General features: G+C 37.5%; 1 protein-coding gene across 1 annotated transcript; it reads left to right on the forward strand.

Moving 5' to 3' along the window:
• Nucleotides 1–956: 956 nt before the first annotated feature.
• On the forward strand, nt 957–18,106 carry LOC137804458 (mucin-2-like). The gene is made up of 46 exons (XM_068603707.1): nt 957–1,032; nt 1,128–1,386; nt 1,481–1,595; nt 2,047–2,137; nt 2,230–2,357; nt 2,468–2,684; nt 3,164–3,289; nt 3,398–3,512; nt 3,604–3,754; nt 3,865–3,978; nt 4,078–4,147; nt 4,261–4,398; nt 4,805–4,969; nt 5,127–5,221; nt 5,309–5,435; nt 5,547–5,802; nt 5,956–6,008; nt 6,114–6,217; nt 6,411–6,562; nt 6,676–6,814; nt 7,417–7,527; nt 7,660–7,839; nt 8,199–8,438; nt 8,531–8,687; nt 9,101–9,229; nt 9,445–9,638; nt 10,224–10,919; nt 11,580–13,335; nt 13,450–13,622; nt 13,714–13,888; nt 13,990–14,237; nt 14,450–14,633; nt 14,722–14,932; nt 15,026–15,201; nt 15,318–15,387; nt 15,589–15,689; nt 15,764–15,795; nt 16,049–16,223; nt 16,326–16,430; nt 16,524–16,564; nt 16,683–16,805; nt 16,924–17,022; nt 17,228–17,356; nt 17,445–17,484; nt 17,563–17,686; nt 17,807–18,106. Exons 1-46 carry the CDS (start codon nt 957–959, stop codon nt 18,015–18,017), a joined length of 8,571 nt encoding a protein of 2,856 aa, XP_068459808.1. The 3' UTR covers nt 18,018–18,106.
• Nucleotides 18,107–20,855: the final 2,749 nt, after the last annotated feature.

Raw genomic sequence — 20,855 nt, forward strand, 5'->3', positions numbered from 1 at the left:
TATATAGACTCATTCATTGATTTACAGGCAATATTGCAGCAGTCAGTTTCTCAATAGTTGGGATCTTTGTTAACAAAGAGTGCAAAATTATAATGTATTAGCTATAAGTTTAATATAAGTAAAAACAACAACACTATCATTCATCAAATGTTAACTGGAAATGAATCTGCATAATTTGTCATAGCCTACAGTCATAAAGTAATCTATACCTGTCTATTCTGTGCATGCTCAAGCATATCCCAGCTGACACTGTGTGACAGGGTTAGACAATAATTATATATATATATATATATATATATATATATATATATATATATATATATATATGTTTGTATACATATACAAATGTTTATATATATATAAATAGATATAGATATATCTATATATGTATATGAAAATTTAATCATCATCAAAGTGGTGTTGTAAAAGGAAGTTGGCGGCCAAGTTCTCGTTCTTCTCACATGCAAAGTATATATATATATATATATATATATATATATATATATATATATATATATATATATATATATATATATATATATATCATATGAAGGTATCATGGCTAATAAGTTCTAATCACTTCATTGAAAGGTTTAATTATCAAGAATTATGTCACAGTATGGCAGAACTACTTATGAAAGTAGGATGTATGTTTAATATAATAAAAGAAGCACACTGTCAACAAAACTGTTTTTATTGCAGCCCATTCCTCTAGGAATAAAAAATTCTTAATCAATGTGCATATTTGTTCAAACAAGTGATGAGGATGTCAAATGATTATATTGGACTTGTGAAAGGCGTTAGACATCCCTTCAGCACATGTTTCCCATGTCTTGGCAATAAAATTTAAGACAGAAGGCGTGAGCAAAAATAGAAGGGCAATCTCAATATAAAGGACTGTCAAGTGCAGTGAAAATATTACCTTCTTTGGTGACAGCAAGACCACAGGGGCAATGATGAGGTGGAAATGTGTGTGGTTGTGTTTCCTTGCTCTGTCTGTTGCCAGTGTCATCGATGTCCAAGCCAGACTGGGTAAAATGCTGATTGTTTTAAATACTGTGTGGATGGATCATTCTGCTTGTAGAACATTTAACTCATGTCTTCTTCACTAAAAAAATCTTCCTCAGTTCGCAACCATGTCAGCAACATCTGCAGCACCTGGGGCAGAGAGCACTTCAAGACGTTTGACGGTGACGTGTACCAGTTCCCCGGTACGTGTGAGTACAACCTGGTCTCCGATTGCCACGACTCCTACTACCAGGAGTTCTCCGTGCACATGAAGAGGGTAGCCAAAGATGGAAACCCTACAGTCAGTCATGTGGTGGTCACCATCAATGACCTTTTGTTTCACCTCACAAAGGACGTGATCACTGTGAATGACCTCCCGTAAGTAAAACAATATACAGCTGTGAAAACAACTATGTTTCTCTTTTTATTTAATTATATTTATGTATCATAATTAACTGCCTTTTTTCCCTAGTGTTAAAACGCCATATTACAATGGAGGGGTACAATTGGAACAGAATGCGATTTACATCAAGCTCCAATCTAAAGTTGGCATCACTGTCATGTGGTACAGTGATGATGCAGTCATGGTATGATATACCAGGCAGAACAACCTCTACAGCTCTCCTCAAAATAGATTTAGGAAGCTACTGTATAGACTTAAAGAAGTCTATTGTAAAATATGAACAATTAATACTAACTAAATTGTTTTAATTGTTGAATAATTGTTTTCTTTTAACTAAGATGGAACAGACCAACACCCAGACATACAATCATGTTAATTATTTTTCTTATAGGTCTTATTTGAATACATTTCTGAGACTTGTCTTTCAGTCAATTTACTTTCTTGATTGAGTTAGTCTTAGACAACACAAGAAAAATAATAGTGGTAATTTAATTATATTAATTATCAAATCAAAATAATGTATCCTATTCATGCCATTTTCTGATGCAATTATTATTCACTGGTGTTGTGTTTGCTTTATTTTAAATATAATTGAATTGTGAAAGAACTTGTCATAACCTCTTTCTCTGTTACAGGTGGAACTGGATGCTGAATATGTGAATCGTACTTGTGGACTTTGTGGAGACTTCAACGGTCTTTCAGTCCACAATGAGTTCATTCATAATGGTATATATGGTTATTCACTCTATTACTAATGCATTTCTACAACCATCAACCTTATCTTTGACATTTGTCAATATAATCACAATGAAATGCAGGTCGCAAAATCAGCCCCATTGAGTTTGGAAACAAACAGAAAGTCCATCGTCCGAACGATGAATGCGAGGACCCCTTTGAGGAGGAAGATGAATCATTTCAGGCTGTGCTGGAGTCATGCAAGGAGTTTGTGAGTTCATTATCCACAGAGTGTTAGGAATAGTGATATTTAGTTATTTACTCAGGTAGCATTTCCAGAGTAACTTGTTTTCATTTTTCTTTCTTTTTTTTTTTTTTTAGCAAACCACCTGTAAGCAGATGTTGCGCTCAGAGCTCTGGAGCTCCTGCACCCAATTGATTAACCCTGAACCTTACATCCAGGCCTGTGTGCATGACTTGTGTGGCTGTGCCAACAGTACAAATGACTTTTGTGTGTGCAGCACACTGTCTGAGTTCTCTCGACAGTGCTCCCACGCAGGTGGACAGCCTCCCAACTGGAGGACGCCTCAACTTTGTGGTAGGTTCCCTTCTCTGTTTTTTTTTGTTTTTTTAACAATCATTATATTTTTTATGGGATAGGGTGGAGAGAATATAAAGCAAGGAAAAATAAACTCATCGTAATTGTCCTTTGAAGATAAGGTACTGTGTTTCGATTTAAACATGATGAGATTTAATCATGCTGCTCTGTCATAATATCATTTGTTACTCTATATAAGGGAACAAATTACCAGAAAAGACATTTAACAACTGCATACATGAAGGCCAGATATTCTTACTTTACTGGCGGACTTCAGTAGCAATTAATGTGTTTTGAAAGTTAGCAAAAACACATGAAGGTAGTTAAAACTGTATAAGTAAAATAAGTACACAAAAACCAGTGTTATACTTAAGAAAAAACATGTATATTAAGTTACTTCCACCCTTCATATATTGTTGAATAATTCACACAAAGTCATACCTACCTCAATTTATTTCAATTGTACCATATCTTCACAGCTAAACAGTGCCCATACAACATGATTTATGAAGAGAGCGGCTCCCCTTGTGTGGACACATGTGCACTTCCAGACACAAGCTCACTGTGTGAGGACCACAAAATTGACGGCTGCTTCTGTCCTCCTGGTCAGTGCTGTTCACACGTTTCACTTTTAATGACACTTAAAGATTCTTTCAGATTTGTATTTCCCAGTCTGTGAATGTTCATGTCCATGTCATGTGTGTCTTCTCCAGGAACTGTATTTGATGATATTTCCATGAGAGGGTGTATTGCGCAATCTAAATGCCAATGCAAACACAACAAAATCTATAACTCTGGTGAGGTCTACCGGCAGGACAGGGAGGAATGGTAAGTCACATATGTCATCAACATAATATTTCATGTGGTTGCTTGGATTGCTTTTTTTAATTGTTAACTTAAATTGTTTGGCTTTTCTCAGTACATGCGTTGAGGGTAGATGGGCTTGTGAGAGCCTTCAAACACCTGCGACGTGTGCAATTGAAGAGGGTTCACACTTAACTACCTTTGATGGGAAAACCTACACCTTTCATGGAGACTGTTACTATACTCTAGCCAAAGTGGAAAGAAAGGTGAATGAGCCATACCTTGATCCAATTAAATGGCAGAAATGATACCATGTAGTGGATCTGATGTAAATGTATATATGTAATTTTAATTGCGCTCATTCTGTATATTTCAGGATCAAGCAAGTCCAAAGTTTACTCTCCTGGTTCAGCTGGTTCCTTGTGCAAATCAAGAATCAGACACTTGTCTGAAGAGCCTTACAATCCTGCTGAACAATGACAGAAACAATGTGAGTTTAAGTCTATCAGGAAAGAAGGCTGTAGTCTTTTATAGATCCACACTGATATCTGCAACTACAACTCAAATGATTGATTCTGTTTTGATTCAGGTTCTAATGTTCACTTCTGATGGTGCAGTAAAGCAGAACATGCAGACCATCAGTTTACCATACCACTCAGGTGGGTCGGACAATTAGAAACTCAGCAAGAAACCTGAAACGCGTTGTTGCCATCTGTCATTCATGAAATGACATCAATAACCTGACTGTTTTTGTATTTTTCTATATCCAAAGGTGACATCAACATATTCCATGCTTCATCCTTTCACATCTTGCTCCAGACTAGTTTTGGGTTGCAAATTCAGATCCAGCATGTTCCTGTTATGCAAGTCTACGTCAGCCTGGAACAAAGCTACAGAGCAAAGACACGTGGTAAGTTTTATATTTGTCTTATCGTCTTCCCAACACCCCTGAATCCTTCCAAATTAACAAACCAAAACAATAGACGTACAATAAGTATATGAGTTGTCAATAGGTGGCTTGGGTGTATTTGGCTTCCAAAACGCACCCCTTGCATCTCCCTCTTCTTCTCTCTCTTCATGAATAAAACTGTGGAACTTCAATTTAAACACGGCAAACCCTTAATTATCATTGTATACCATTTGTTTGTCTTATATTTCTTTTCATTTTATTGAGTAAATTAACTAAATTCCTAGTTGAGTTATCCTCTCAATATATTGATTGCCCCCTTCCATATTCCCATTTTGTGGCTTCAGATAATATAATACTAGTGTAGGATAAAATTCTACTTTATTTCTAAAATATTTGTCTCTTTCAGGTTTATGTGGGAACTACAACATGGTCCTGTCTGATGACATGAAGACTCCTCAGGGGATCGTGGAGGGAACAGCAGTAACCTTTGGTAACTCTTGGAAGGCTAACCTCATGTGCAGAGATAGAGAGGAAAGACTCGAGGACCCCTGTTCCCTCAGTGTGGAAAACGGTAAAAAGTTTTATAGAATTTTATAACCATTTTTGTCTGTATGTTTCTTGGATGGACTCCCAGCTTTTAACACTTACACCCACTCTGCAATTATGATGTGTTCAAGGCAATTTCAGCCGTTCTAGATATTTAACATAAAAAGTTATTGTTTTTCCAGAGAGGTATGCTAAACACTGGTGCGCCTTGCTACTGAGTCCAGACAGCAATTTTGCGCAGTGCCGTTCAGTGGTGGATCCTGAGATGTACTACAAGGTACTGCAAAACCTTTCTGTCTGTCTTTCACTGAATTATGTTTTGATGGAACTGTAATCCTCTAAAATGGTTTGCTGTCTCCTGCAGCGATGTACTTATGCGAGCTGTAACTGTGAGAAGAGTGAGGACTGCTTGTGTGCCGTCTTCTCGTCCTACGCTCGGGCATGTGCATCAAAGGGAGTGTTCTTGACTGACTGGAGAGAGAATGTGTGCGGTAAGGATTTATTTTTATTAATTTGTGTTAAAGTTGGAGTTTGATGAATATTTTCCCTTTCATTAGCCATAAAACTATGACGTAACCATTCTCACATTGTGCACAAAACAGATAAATACACAAGGAGCTGCCCAGCGTCTCAAATCTTCTCTTACAAGCATCAGCGATGCCAGTTGACTTGCAGATCACTGGGCACAATGCAGCAAAGTTGCACTTCTGACTTCTTGCCTGTGGATGGCTGCTCCTGCTCAGAGGGTCTCTACTTAAATGAAAATAGCATCTGCGTTCCCATGGCAAAATGTCCGTGCTACCATAATGAAGTGTACATCAAGTCAGGAAAGTCCATCAGCATGAAAGACGAGCACTGGTGAGTCAGTTGCTGGTGACATTGGACTTAATTATTGTTTTTTTTTTTTTTTAAATTTCATGATTGTAATCCCGACATTATTTAGGATTTTAAATAACTAGATTGTTAGTTTTTGAGTGCATGTCATCTTATATGTTTGATGTCTTTGTCTAGTGTTTGTACCAATGGAATGCTTCATTGCCATTCGTGGAGAGCCCGCTCATCAAGTACATCTTCATTTTTTTTTTTACCAACACAAACAGCTTGTTACATATTCTGGTCTTGTTGATAATTAATGTGTCCAATAAATAAAGTTTCTACTTCTGTTACAGCATGCACTTTTCCAAAAGTGTACTTTAACTGCTCCGCTGCGGGCACAGGAGAGCAGGGACTGCATTGTGCACGGACCTGTTTAAATTTGGACAGCGATGTGTGTGTGAGTGCTAAGTCTTATATATCTTGTATTTTCAGATTTTAACGGTGGGCAGTATTTTATGAATAAGATACAACACATGTGTATAGTTGCAGTAGTTTCTACAGCAGTTTCTATGTTGTTTTTAACAGTGATTTTTAATTTTAGGAGTAATTTCTTCTCATTTTCAGTCACAGTGATCTTTCTATTTTCCCAGGACTTCACAGAGTGTGAATCTGGCTGTCGGTGTCCAAGTGGCCTCCTTGACGATGGCAAAGGTTCCTGTGTGAAAGAAAATCAATGTCCATGTCAATATAATAAGCAGATTTATGCCCCTGGATCACAAATCCCTGACCAGTGCAACATATGGTATGACCCTAATCAGATTCATAATATTGCATAAATATATCATATTTTCTTGCATGTTTTACTGGATTGTAGTATTTAAGACTCTGGACCTTATTTAACCATTTCTGATCTAGTACCTGCAAAAGTGGAAGCTGGGAGTGCAGTGAGAAAAAATGTCCAGGAACTTGCATTATTTACGGAAGTGGTCACTACAATACATTTGATCAACGAACATATGGGTTTCAAGGACATTGTGCCTATGTTGCTGTAAAGGTAAACAAAGCATGTCAAACATCTTCCAAAAGCGAGGCTGTGTCTGAAATCACTCCCTTCCTCACTCATTTTTTAGATTTAATACACTTATGTATTATTATTTTGTGTCAAAAAAGAAAGTTGTTGAGTTATACAACCGCAATTGTCACATTTAGAATTAGGACACTCAAATAAAATGTTGGACAGTAAATGCAGTGAACTATTTAGTAATTAGGGAGTGACTTCAGACTAGCTGAACTTAACATACTGTTGTGTTGGGTTTTATCTGTGAAAGTCACAGCTATGACATTTAAGAAATTGTAACTTATTGCTAATCTTGAGCATCAAAGTTAAAATCCAATATTTGTTTTGTTTACTTACATTCATGTTAAGATGACTACTTGCCATAATACAAAATATGAATGAAAAATGCAGATAACTATATAATCTTTCTTCTCCTGGGGAACAATTACCTTTGCATTTAATGTTCTAGCTTTTATTTAATGATCTTAAAGCATTGTAGATGAGGAAAGGCCAAGCTGAATTATTTTGATTTGATCACTGGTCTTTGTCTACTATGAAGGAAAGAAGCGAAAATGTTTAACAAATATCTCTCTTTTAAGAACAAATGTGGCAATAAAACCGTACAGGACCACTTTGGAGTTATCACAGAAAATGTACCATGCGGATCTACAGGCACCACATGCTCCAAAACTGTCAGAGTCCAGCTAGGGGTAAGACCTCATACCAACGCCTGATATTCATTCTGTTAAAACACTTAACATAATCAAACAAATTCTGTCACATATCAAATTGTTGTTTTTACATTACAATGAAGACATCTAAATATCTCTTTTACATTGCAGCGAATAGAAGTCAAACTGTCAAAGGGTAAATATGAAGAGGTTGACCTGGGCGTTGGTGCTGAAATTCAGTACAGAATAAGGAAGGTTGGCTTGTATGTGGTGATAGAATCTGCCATTGGTCTGGTAGTGATGTGGGATGGCAAAACTACTGTTCGCATCATCCTGGAACCACAGCACAGCGTGAGTCACAGTCATTATTGAAATGATGATGACTGAAATCCGTTACAGAAAATGTTTAGAGGTAGAGTTTTGTTTGGATGTACCATTTATTGTCATCTGGGGTCGAGCTGTCATTTTTCTTACACCCACTACAGTATAAAGTGTTGGTACACCATTGGTATTGATGTAAAGAATATGATCATTGCTAAAAAACGTCTTTCATACTTTACAATATTCAATATTTTCAACAAATGTCTATCAACATGAAGCAAGTATGTGTATGCCTGTTGAATGTGTGTTCTTTGTAATGCCAGAGTATTAATATGGAAGATAATCTTTATGTGAAAAAAGTCATTAACTCTTTTTGTTTGGCTGTACAGGGAGAGGTATGTGGCCTGTGTGGAGATTTTGATGATGATGGACAGAATGACTTCACCACCCAGGGTCAGCTGGTTGTGAGCAATTTGTTCGAATTTGCAAATAGCTGGAAAGTATCAAGCCAATGCCCAGATGTAGATATAAATTCTGACCCTTGTGCCGTAAGACCCAAGCGACATCCCTGGGCAAAAATGATGTGCAGCATTATAACTGGAAATACATTCAAAGAGTGCCACGATAAGGTAATTACACATTTGTTTAGATTTGATCATTATTTAAAGTTCAGGAGTTAAAAACTAACTTTGATCTATCATATGTTTTGTTAACTGAACAGGTAGAGCCACACCAATTTTATGAAAACTGTGTGAAAGACTCATGTGCCTGCGACACTGGAGGTGACTGCGAGTGCTTATGCTCAGCAGTCGCAGCTTATGCTCAAGCTTGTAATGCAGCTTCTGTCTGTGTGGCATGGAGAACACCAGAAATCTGTCGTAAGTAAAAAACTAATTCACCTTTAGATTAAACTATGTTTTGTTTCGTCTTTTCTGGTGCTTTGAACCTGTTTTTAGATCCCACAATTTGTTATGACTTATTTATTTAATTATCAACAGGGCATCTAATATTCCACCCTTTTTAATTGTATTATCTATTTGATAATTTAATGCACCAAATTGATACAGGCATCAGTGCATGCTGAGTAGTTAGGGTGCAGTGCAAATGCTCTGAGCAGCAAATTCCGAGTTTGATTCCTAGCTGGCTAACCTATTGGCTGCATGTTATTCTCAAACTCTTTTTCCCCACATTTCCTCTATCCTGCGCATGAGGTTGAAGGTCTTTTTTACTGAATGACAGATCAACATTTACTATGTTTGCAACATAACATACCATGTATTTTTTTTTCTAGCTGTCTTTTGTGATTACTATAATAACCCAGATGAATGCAAGTGGCACTACAACCCATGCCATAAACCTTGCTACAAGACTTGTTTGAATCCAGAAGAAATTTGTAGCAAACCTTTACCCAACCTGGAAGGTAAGACGGTCTCACCTTCCCTCTGATACATGTGAATGTAAATTATATGTTAAACTGATAATATGTGGAACGCTTTATGTTGCAAAATAAGAGGAGATTCAAGACCACCGACCCAATTTATGTGTCGAAGGTTGAAAAAATAATGTTACAAAAATGAACAATTCTTTTACTGTCAAAAATAAAATACATTATGTTTGATGCTCTGATTTGTACAGGCTGTTACCCGGTATGCCCAGATGATAAGCCCATATTTGATGAGGAGACTGGGTTGTGTGTGGAGGAATGTTCAGGTTGCTTTTACAACAATACTAGATACAAGGAAGATGAAGTCATTTACAATGTGACTGACAATTTAGGCATGTGCTATTATGCAATATGCAAAAATTCAACAGTGATATTTGAAAATAAAGCCTGCACTACAACCCCTCCAACCACTCCAACTACCACAACCCAAGAAACAACCATCACATCTACAATTCCACCAACTCCCACAACCCAAGAAACAACCATCACATCTACAATTCCACCAACTCCCACAACCCAAGAAACAACCATCACATCTACAATTCCACCAACTACCACCACCCAAGAAACAACCATCACATCTACAATTCCACCAACTCCCACAACCCAAGAAACAACCATCACATCTACAATTCCACCAACTCCGACAACCCAAGAAACAACCATCACATCTACTATTCCACCAACTACCACCACCCAAGAAACAACCATCACATCTACAATTCCACCAACTACCACAACCCAAGAAACCACCATCACATCTACAATTCCACCAACTACTACAACCCAAGAAACTACCATCACATCTACAATTCCACCAACTACCACAACCCAACAAACAACCATCACATCTACAATTCCACCAACTACCACAACCCAACAAACAACCATCACATCTACAATTCGACCAACTACCACAACCCAACAAACCACCATCCCATCTACAATTCCACCAACTACCACAACCCAGGAAACCACCATCACATCTACAATTCCACCAACTACCACAACCCAAGAAACCACCATCACATCTACAATTCCACCAACTACTACAACCCAAGAAACTACCATCACATCTACAATTCCACCAACTACCACAACCCAACAAACAACCATCACATCTACAATTCCACCAACTACCACAACCCAACAAACAACCATCACATCTACAATTCCACCAACTACCACAACCCAAGAAACAACCATCACATCTACTATTCCACCAACCACTACAACCCAAGAGCCAACCATAAAATCAACAACCCCATCAACTGAGCAAACTACTACCACCCAGCAGCCAACCACAAAATCACCAACCCCACCAACTAAGCCAACTACTACAACACAGGAGCCAACTACACCTTGTATTACAACGTGTGACTGGTCAGACTGGTATGACGTGGATACGGCCAAGGACAAAAGTGACTGGGAAACATATGAGAACATCAGAAATAATAACGAAACAATATGTGATACTCCCAAAGAAATTGACTGTAGAGCAACAGATTATCCTGACAGAGACTTCAATGACTTTATAAATGAGCTCAGACAAGTTGTTTATTGTGATGTGGGATATGGTTTGATATGTAGAGAAGAGGACCAGGTCAACCGGCCACGAAAATGTTTCAACTATAAAATCAGAGTATGTTGTGAGATAGAAATATGTGAAAACATTTCAACCACTTCAGCTACACACCCTACAACAACAACAACAACTACTACTACTACTACTACTGAAGAACTGACCACAACATCTACAATCACAACAACTAAACTTGCAACTACAATCTTAGAGCCAACCACAAAATTGACAACCCAACCAACTCAAACACCTACTACAACACAAATGCCAACCACAACCACAAAATCTACAATCCCACCAACTAAGCCAACCACTACAACACAGGAACCAACCACAAAATCGACAACCCCACCAATTAAGCCAACTACTACAACCAAGGAGCCAACAACTAAATTGACAACTCCATCAACTGAACCACAAGAGCCACCCACAAAATTGCCAACCCAACCAACTCAAACACCTACTACAACACAAATGCCAACCACAACCACAAAATCTACAACCCCACCAACTAAGCCAACCACTACAACACAGGAACCAACCACAAAATCGACAACCCCACCAATTAAGCCAACTACTACAACCAAGGAGCCAACAACTAAATTGACAACTCCATCAACTGAACCACAAGAGCCACCCACAAAATTGACAACCCAACCATCTCAAACACCTACTACAACACAAATGCCAACCACAACCACAAAATCTACAACCCCACAAACAAAACCAACTACTACGACACAGGAGCCAACAACAAAATCAACAACTCTTTCAACTTCACCACAAGAGCCAACCACACAATCGACAACCCCACCAACTAAGCCAACTACTACAACCAAGGAGCCAACCACAACCACAAAATCTACAAGCCCACCAACTAAGCCAACTACTACGACACAGGAGCCAACAACAAAATCAACAACTCTATCAACTTCACCACAAGAGCCAACCACAAAATTGACAACCCCACCAACTGAGCCAACTACTACAACCAAGGAGCCAACAACTAAATTGACAACTCCATCAACTGAACCACAAGAGCCACCCACAAAATTGACAACCCAACCAACTCAAACACCTACTACAACACAAATGCCAACCATAACCACAAAATCTACAACCCCACCAACTAAGCCAACCACTACAACACAGGAACCAACCACAAAATCGACAACCCCACCAATTAAGCCAACTACTACAACCAAGGAGCCAACAACTAAATTGACAACTCCATCAACTGAACCACAAGAGCCACCCACAAAATTGACAACCCAACCAACTCAAACACCTACTACAACACAAATGCCAACCACAACCACAAAATCTACAACCCCACCAACAAAACCAACTACTACGACACAGGAGCCAACAACAAAATCAACAACTCTTTCAACTTCACCACAAGAGCCAACCACACAATTGACAACCCCACCAACTAAGCCAACTACTACAACCAAGGAGCCAACCACAACCACAAAATCTACAAGCCCACCAACTAAGCCAACTACTACGACACAGGAGCCAACAACAAAATCAACAACTCTATCAACTTCACCACAAGAGCCAACCACAAAATTGACAACCCCACCAACTGAGCCAACTACTACAACCAAGGAGCCAACAACTAAATTGACAACTCCATCAACTGAACCACAAGAGCCACCCACAAAATTGACAACCCAACCAACTCAAACACCTACTACAACACAAATGCCAACCACAACCACAAAATCTACAACCCCACCAACAAAACCAACTACTACAACACAGGAGCCAACAACAAAATCAACAACTCTTTCAACTTCACCACAAGAGCCAACCACACAATCGACAACCCCACCAACTAAGCCAACGACTACAACCAAGGAGCCAACCACAACCACAAAATCTACAATCCCAACAACTAAGCCAACCACCACAACACAGGAACCAACCACAAAATCTACAACCCCACCAACAAAACCAACTACTACGACACAGGAGCCAACAACAAAATCAACAACTCTATCACCTTCACCACAAGAGCCAACCACACAATTGACAACCCCACCAACTGAGCCAACTACTACAACCAAAGAGCCAACCACAACCACAAAATCTACAAGCCCACCAACAAAACCAACTACTACGACACAGGAACCAACCACAAAATCTACAATCCCACCAACTAAGCCAACCACTACAACACAGGAACCAACCACAAAATCGACAACCCCACCAACTAAGCCAACTACTACAACCCAGGAGCCAAGAACTAAATTGACAACTCCATCAACTGCAACACCGACTACAACACAAGAGACAACCACAAAATCTACAATCCCACCCACTAAACCAACGACTACAACCCAAAGGCCAACCACAACCACAACCCCACCAACTGAACCACCTATTATTACTGGTCCCCCATTGTCCACATTAGGGCCTGCACCAACTGAGGCCCTTATCCCCGCTACTACTACATGCTTCTGCATAGTTAATGGAAAGCATTATAGTATAGGTAAGAAAAAAATATAATAATTTCTTTGATCGGAACATGCTAAATTAGTTCACAGTCTTTGTTTTGCGGTCTACCGCTGTTTAATCTATTCTTTATCTTATTTCTTACTTTTAGGGGATGTAATATTAGACAGGGAACCCATTGGATCAGGTGTATGTCTCACAATGATATGTTCTGATATTTGTGAGATTCACAACACGACTGTCCCCTGCGGTAGCACAATCACTCCTAAACCTACACCCACCCCCACAACTATTCGTCCTCTCTGCCCTGAATGGGATGTAGCAGTAAGAATCTTAATGTGTCTTTCACAATAAAACATATTTGCATTCATGGTAACATACTTTAAATACGTACCCTTTTTTTCTCTTTAATCAGCAAAATGAGACCTTCCTCTTGTGCAACTGCACCATGGCCAGATGCATTGAGAATAATACAATTGAAATAGTTCCATATGAATGTCCACCCCTTGAGAACATCACTTGTACCAATGGAAAGAAACCAGTTCTTGTGTATGATGAGTACCACTGCTGCCAGCATTATGCTTGTGACTGTAAGTCATTCTTTGGTTAAAACGGTGTATGACATATTCACTTTACATTTCTCTTATAAGTAAATTTGTCATTTTTTACTGATTGTTTTGTTTGTTTTCAGGTGTTTGTGAAGGCTGGGGAGATCCTCATTACATCACATTTGATGGATTATACTACAGTTATCAAGGAAACTGTACTTACGTCTTAATGGAAGAGATTTTACCCAAACATAATTTGAACATTTATATTGACAATGTCTATTGTGATCCCAATGAAGATGTTTCTTGCCCACGATCAATAATTATATCGTACCAATCAGAAGTTGTCACACTTATAAATCATAACCTTCTTGGAGCAGTGCAGTTGGAGGTGAGCCAATATACAGTCATAAAACAGTTTTATTGTATTTTCAGAAAATCATACTTATACTGAATAACTTAAGTGAGATACATCAAACTATTCCATATACATTGACAGTGATAATCGCACTGTCAATGTATATGGAATAGTTTGATGTATCCCTATGCCATAGTACAGAATATTTTTTCTTATCATATAGTGTATTCACGTTTTTCCCATAGGCACTGAAAAATGGAGTCCGTCTGAAACTACCTTATTCACATCAAGGTGTTAAAATCTTGGATACTGGCCTTAACTTGATTTTGGAGATTCCTAACATAAAAGTGATTATAACATTTGGAATAACTGGCTTTAGTGTCACCCTTCCATATCAATATTTTGGCACTAACACACAAGGGCATTGTGGTAAGAACATTTCTTTTACCTGTAGCCATATTGCCAAATCCTATATATTAATTTGACTGTATTTCAACGACTTTGTGACTGCCACCAGGAACATGCAATAACAACCAGGCTGATGACTGCAAGCTGCCTGGAGGCAAGTTAGTAGAAAACTGTGCAGTGATGGCTGACTATTGGCCTGCAAAAGACATTTACCAACCCAACTGTCACATACCATCTGTACCACCCACCAATATACCTGGACCTCTACCAACCTTTACTCCATGCATGCCAGACTCCATATGTCACTTGCTTAAGAGCAGGTACAAATTATCTAATCTATTGTAGTAGTACACAGTCATCCCCATAAGTTTGACAACACGTTTTTTATTTTTGTTTGTGTTTTACTTTCACAGTCTCTTTGCAGCGTGCCACCCCTTTGTCTCTCCTGAGAATTTCTACCAAGGCTGTGTTTTTGATAGCTGCCATGTTGCCAACCCAGCAGTGGAGTGCACAAGTTTGCAGACATATGCTGCTGCCTGTGCTCAGGCTGGAGTATGTCTGCACTGGAGAAACCACACCAGCGTGTGTGGTAAGCAATCCCTTAACTGTGAAAACTGAGATCAGTGCAATCATTTTATTGTATACAGTAGGTAGGATGTATGCATTTTTTAAAATAACTAATTAGGTTCCTTTCTTCACTAACAGCAAATGACTGCCCGTCTGGCAAAGTTTACAAGCCATGTGGTCCTGCAGAACAACCCACCTGTGATGACAAGTAAGTTAAACAAAAATAAGGTGTATACATTTTGCAGTTCATTGTGTACATGAGCATTTCCTCAGACAAAAATCAGGCAATATATATTTATTGTTACCAGAAAGTAGTGGTAGATTACATAATATTGAATTTGCTGTGTTTTAAAGATCTGGAAGAAAAACTGTCAACTAACTGTTCTTTGTTGATGATTCAATATTATAGTGCTAATGAACCAACAATGAACTACACTACTGAGGGCTGCTTTTGTCCTGATGGAATGAAACTCTTCAACAAAGACTCTAGTATATGTGTTGATAAATGTGGTAAGTATATGTATATTCTCGAGGCCTATCATTGAGCTAAATATATCAATCATAAAGTGCTCATTTTCCAACAGGATGTCTGGATCCTGAGGGCATTCCCCGTGAGGTGAGTCTTTTATTCATTATCAGTTAATATTTAACCTGTGCTGTTTATCTGCAAGAAACAATTAAGTAACAATTGTCTGTGCAATTTATTTTAGATTGTATATTCTATTGTAAATGTAATATGTTTCTATTGCACTGTGTTGATTGTTGTTGTCTAATGTATGCACCGCCCACAAAGACAAATTCTTCATATGTGTAACATGCCTAGCAAAGAAATGGTTCTGATTCTGATTTTGTATGATTTATTCTTTTAGTTTAATGAGAGGTTTGAGTACAAATGCCAAAACTGCATCTGTGAGGAGTCCAAGACTGTGACTTGCAAACCCAAGGCATGCCCAACACCACCTATAGCAAACTGCACTGGCCCTGGGTTTGTCCTCGTCAATCAAACTAATCCGTCAGACTCCTGCTGTACTGCCTTTGTTTGCCGTAAGACATGTAGTATCGATACATATTCATTCTCCAGAGTTTTCAGAATGTTATACATTGAAAATGTTCTAATTTACTGTGAACGTAATATCATCTCCACAGAATGTCAAAGCAACGCTTGCCCAGTCTACAACATGAACTGTCCGGTAGGATTTACGCCAGTTGTCAGTGTTCCTGAGGGAAAATGCTGTGCTGAACATACATGTGGTAAGCACATTCATTCATAGTTTGAATTGATATGAAAACCTAACAATGATAACGACACATTTATTTAATTCCCAATGTCTTGCTCTTTTCTAGAGCCTAAAAGAGTTTGTGTCCACAAAAACAATGAATACCAGGTAAATATGAAATGTATGGAAATATTTAACTTTTGTTTGTTTGTTTATTGACGCCTGCTGCACCAGTTCTTTATGGCTAAAAACACAAGTGTGAATACATTTATTCTTTATCTGCTAGCCTGGCTCTTCGGTTCCTGGGCCTGCGTGTCAGGATTGTGTCTGTACCAATGAGGTGGACTCCGGTTCTGGTTTATTTAAAATAAAGTGTGAATTTCAGAAATGTCAAGAAAACTGTGCCCTGGTAAGAGAAATTTCAACCATCATACTTATACACACAATACAATCGTTCCTCTCAGAATCTGTTTTTTAGGAAAGTGAACATAAAGAAATGGACAACTAAATCTCCCCCTTTGTCTCAGGGATATACATATATGGTAACTGATTTAGATGAATGCTGTGGGAAGTGTGTACAGACACACTGTGTTGTCAGTGTTAATGATACCAAGATCACCTTGAAGGTAAGTTGAATCATCTCTGTTGACTGTGACTCAACATGATAATACCAAAGACTCTCAGTACTTCAGTCACTTCAGTTTTAATGTTGATATCGTCGTGTGTGTGTGTGTGTGTGTGTGTGTGTGTGTGTGTGTGTGTGTGTGTGTGTGTGTGTGTGTGTGTCTGTGTCTGTGTCTGTGTCTGTATATCCATCTCATTGCTCTTCAGCCAGGAGATACCTGGTCATCATCTGAGAATAAGTGTCAGCATTACACCTGTATTAAGGTCGGTGATACTTTAACAACGTTCAATTCACACATTGTCTGCCCGCCATTCCAGCCGACCAAATGCCAACCAGTAAGTACCACTTATATCTTTAAACAAAGGGATCTGGATTGTCTGTGTATGTGAAAACAAATGTTAAAACACATTTTGACCTCCCCAGGGCACAATTCAGACTTCAGAAGATGGCTGTTGTAAAATTTGTGAGTATGACATTTCCTTTACTTTTGGGTAAAAAGTAGTTAAATAAATCCAGCTAATTGTGCGTCTCTTTTGAAAAGGCATAGAGAAGGACAAGGCCTGCAAGTTAGTATCCATGAAAACGCATGTGTGGCACAACAGCTGTCAGTCTAAACAGGAGGTAGATATGCCATATTGTGAAGGATCCTGCAACACCTTCACCAAGTAAGGACGTCACTAATATTTGTCATTTCTCTGGATATTTGCAAACCTATTAATATATGGAAAAATTAAAATGTTTAGGTGTGGTTTGTACAGATTTTGAGTTGCCTGTGCTTTCTTCAGGTACTCCAAAGCAGCAGCTGGTTTGGAGCAGTTTTGCTCCTGCTGTAGGGAGGTACGCTCCAGCAATCGCACTGTTGACTTGGACTGCCTGAATGGAGATGTGGTCCCCTTTTCATACACCCACGTGGAAGAGTGCGGCTGTGGCCACACAGACTGCACCAGACCTACTGCACAACTTACTCGCAGGAAGCAAAGCTTCACACTGGTGTAATTAAACATTTGGCATCACATTAATGGATGTCGGATGTAACGATTTCTTCTCATATTGTCTTCACGATAATTAAATCTTTTACAAAGCAATTGCCTTTGAATAGAGTATATTTATAAATGAATCAAATAAAAAATATGCAACACTCTTTATGTCTCATCTCTTCTATTGCCTTTGGGACAACTTCTTTTGTTTGATTATTGTTTTGCTGTTGCTACTTAAACACTTCTTTTGTAATTATTATTATTTAAATATAGTAAAATATATAAATATATGTATTATTTATTTTACACAGGCCAAAAAGATCATACTTAACCTTATGGCATCAAGCCCTGTTTTCCAAAAATCTGAATGGTTAATATACCCATAATAAAATCCGATCTCCTCAACCCCGAGGCCTTTTTGAATAATTAAAAAAGGTATAATATACAGAAAACCCTTGGGGACGTAGATAATACATTCATATATGTATTACTGGTATATTGGTTTATGATAGTGCACAGAAAATGAATATATATATATATATATATATATATATATATATATATATATATATATATATATATATATATATATATATATATATTTTATTTTTTTTTGCACAAAAAATATAATTAAACGTATGTTCTTATCGTAACTATATTTACTATATTTTATATAGAAATTAATATATATTATTATATTAATATATAACATAGCTATATGTCAAGAGTATTTGTGCGAAGTTTGGCTCTGATTGTGAACTATTTTTAATATTATTAATTAATATTACTATTGAGAGAGTTTACTATAATTTTGTATTAGATAAAACATGGCTGGCAAAGTGAAACATATCACTGAATACAGTAGGTTAAAGCATCTTGACTACTTGTGGTCAAGTAGGTGCCTGAGATGGGTGGACTTCTGAAATGTTGATGCAACTTGAACAGCCTGCATTGAAAAAATATACTTTTTGGCCATATAATTATCACCTTGATTATATGTTTTAGTTCTACAATAAATTATTATTGCAGCCCTTTTACTTTAAAAGGTAACCTTTTATTCAATGAGTTACTTGGTGTTTGTTTGTCCTCATTTAGAGAAGTAAATGTGATCATTCACACCAAGTAATATTAACTAAACTACTCACAAAATAAAATGTACTTGCACATAGTCAGGAAGTGTTGTCAGAGAAGAATTATTGTGTTTTCCTTCAGCTAAAGAACGACAAAATGGCAAAACTCCGAATGAGCAGAAATGAATGACGTGGAGCCATTGGGGTAGTTTATAAGAGAAGTGTGAACTGGTCAGTTGAGCATCAGAATCAACTTTATTGGCCATGTGTGTTTACACATACATTACATTTTCCTCCGGTTTTATTGTACATATATACATAATATATACAACACACATTTTGTTATTGCCGCCGCATTGCAACGCAAAAGCAATAACGAATAGCAGAAACACTAACTTGTTACAGTCTTTTCTCTTTAGATCCACAAAAAGCAAGAGATGTGTTCATGATCGTACTTGTGTTTCTTGATAAGATTTTGCACTTTTAAGTTTTATTTAACATTTTATACGCTATCTGTAAATTATCTTTTTGAAAGCCTCTGTGTTAAAAGCAATCAGAGAGATGACATTTCCTGTCAAAATATTTGTTAATTGACGAAGCGTTTATGTTCGTACATTTTTCTCTTGACAGCACTGATATAGAAATGTTTTGTCTGGCAATGTCAACCAGATTATATACGTTGGTTTTGGTTTGTCTGTCAGCAGTTACCTCTCAGCAACTGAAGGTGCTGATCTTTGAATGAAGCTGTTTTATGTTTCGTTGAAGCTTTATGTAAAAAATATATTATAATATTTGAAAATATATTTAAAAAATGCAACTATTTCATATTTGAATAGTGGGGTAGAGTAGTTTTAGAAAGTTTGTATAAATATTACTCAATAAATCTTAATAGAATAAGTAAAGGAAAGTTAGTGAAATAATCCTGAAACACACAATCATTTTTAAAGGGGTTTAGTAAAAAGAGTAAAAATTACTAATGTCTGTGTGGAAGTTGTTATGTTGCTTTTTTTAAGTAAATGGCACTCCAAATTTGTTTCATGTGCGCTATACTGTGAGAGTCCAAAGGGCTGAAATGGAAAGAGGTTCCTTTCCATTTGTGTTTGAGTGAAACGTTCATGTCAAGAAGTGTCGTATCCATCAACCCCATCAGCAAACCTGCATGTACAATGGAAAATATGAATTCCACCGTGACTTGAACACTTTGTATTCTGAATTAGGTTGTTCCAGATTTTCATTAAAGCTATGTTTGCATCATGGGACATTTTCCAACCAAATATTGCTGCACCATTTTATCAAATAGAAATGTTCCAGTATTTTTTTTACATTTTCCCCAATAATAAACATATTTGTATTTTGTACTTTTGGGTCTCCCCATAATTTCAAGATAAAGTTATCACGGTCTGAGTAATGTACAGTGCAAGTTACAGGCTACATATTGCTGTGGTCTGAGCTTGGCTGGTATTCTATGTACTGTATGGGTCTGTGCTTTTCTTGGAGGCAGTGAGTGGCAATACTGCTCAAAAAAACAAAAATCAAATTTCAGCAAATGTCAGATGTACAACAAGAATACTTGTTTGTATTATTTACTCCTTTATTTTACTTTTTGCGTGAGTAAACAAGAAAGGCAAATAGGAATAGGAAAAGATATTTGTGGCGGGATTGCAGGATTGCAGAATCAACAAGAAACTGTTTATTGCCTTGTATGTCACACATATTTATAATAGTAGTATAAGACATCATTTAAAAATAGGAAATATGAAAAAAAATGCACTAAAATGATAAACAGA

This window comes from Clinocottus analis, unplaced genomic scaffold, assembly GCF_023055335.1.
Source record: "Clinocottus analis isolate CAN_PGR_092001 unplaced genomic scaffold, fCliAna1.0.p SCAF_6, whole genome shotgun sequence".
Classification (NCBI taxonomy): domain Eukaryota; kingdom Metazoa; phylum Chordata; class Actinopteri; order Perciformes; family Cottidae; genus Clinocottus; species Clinocottus analis.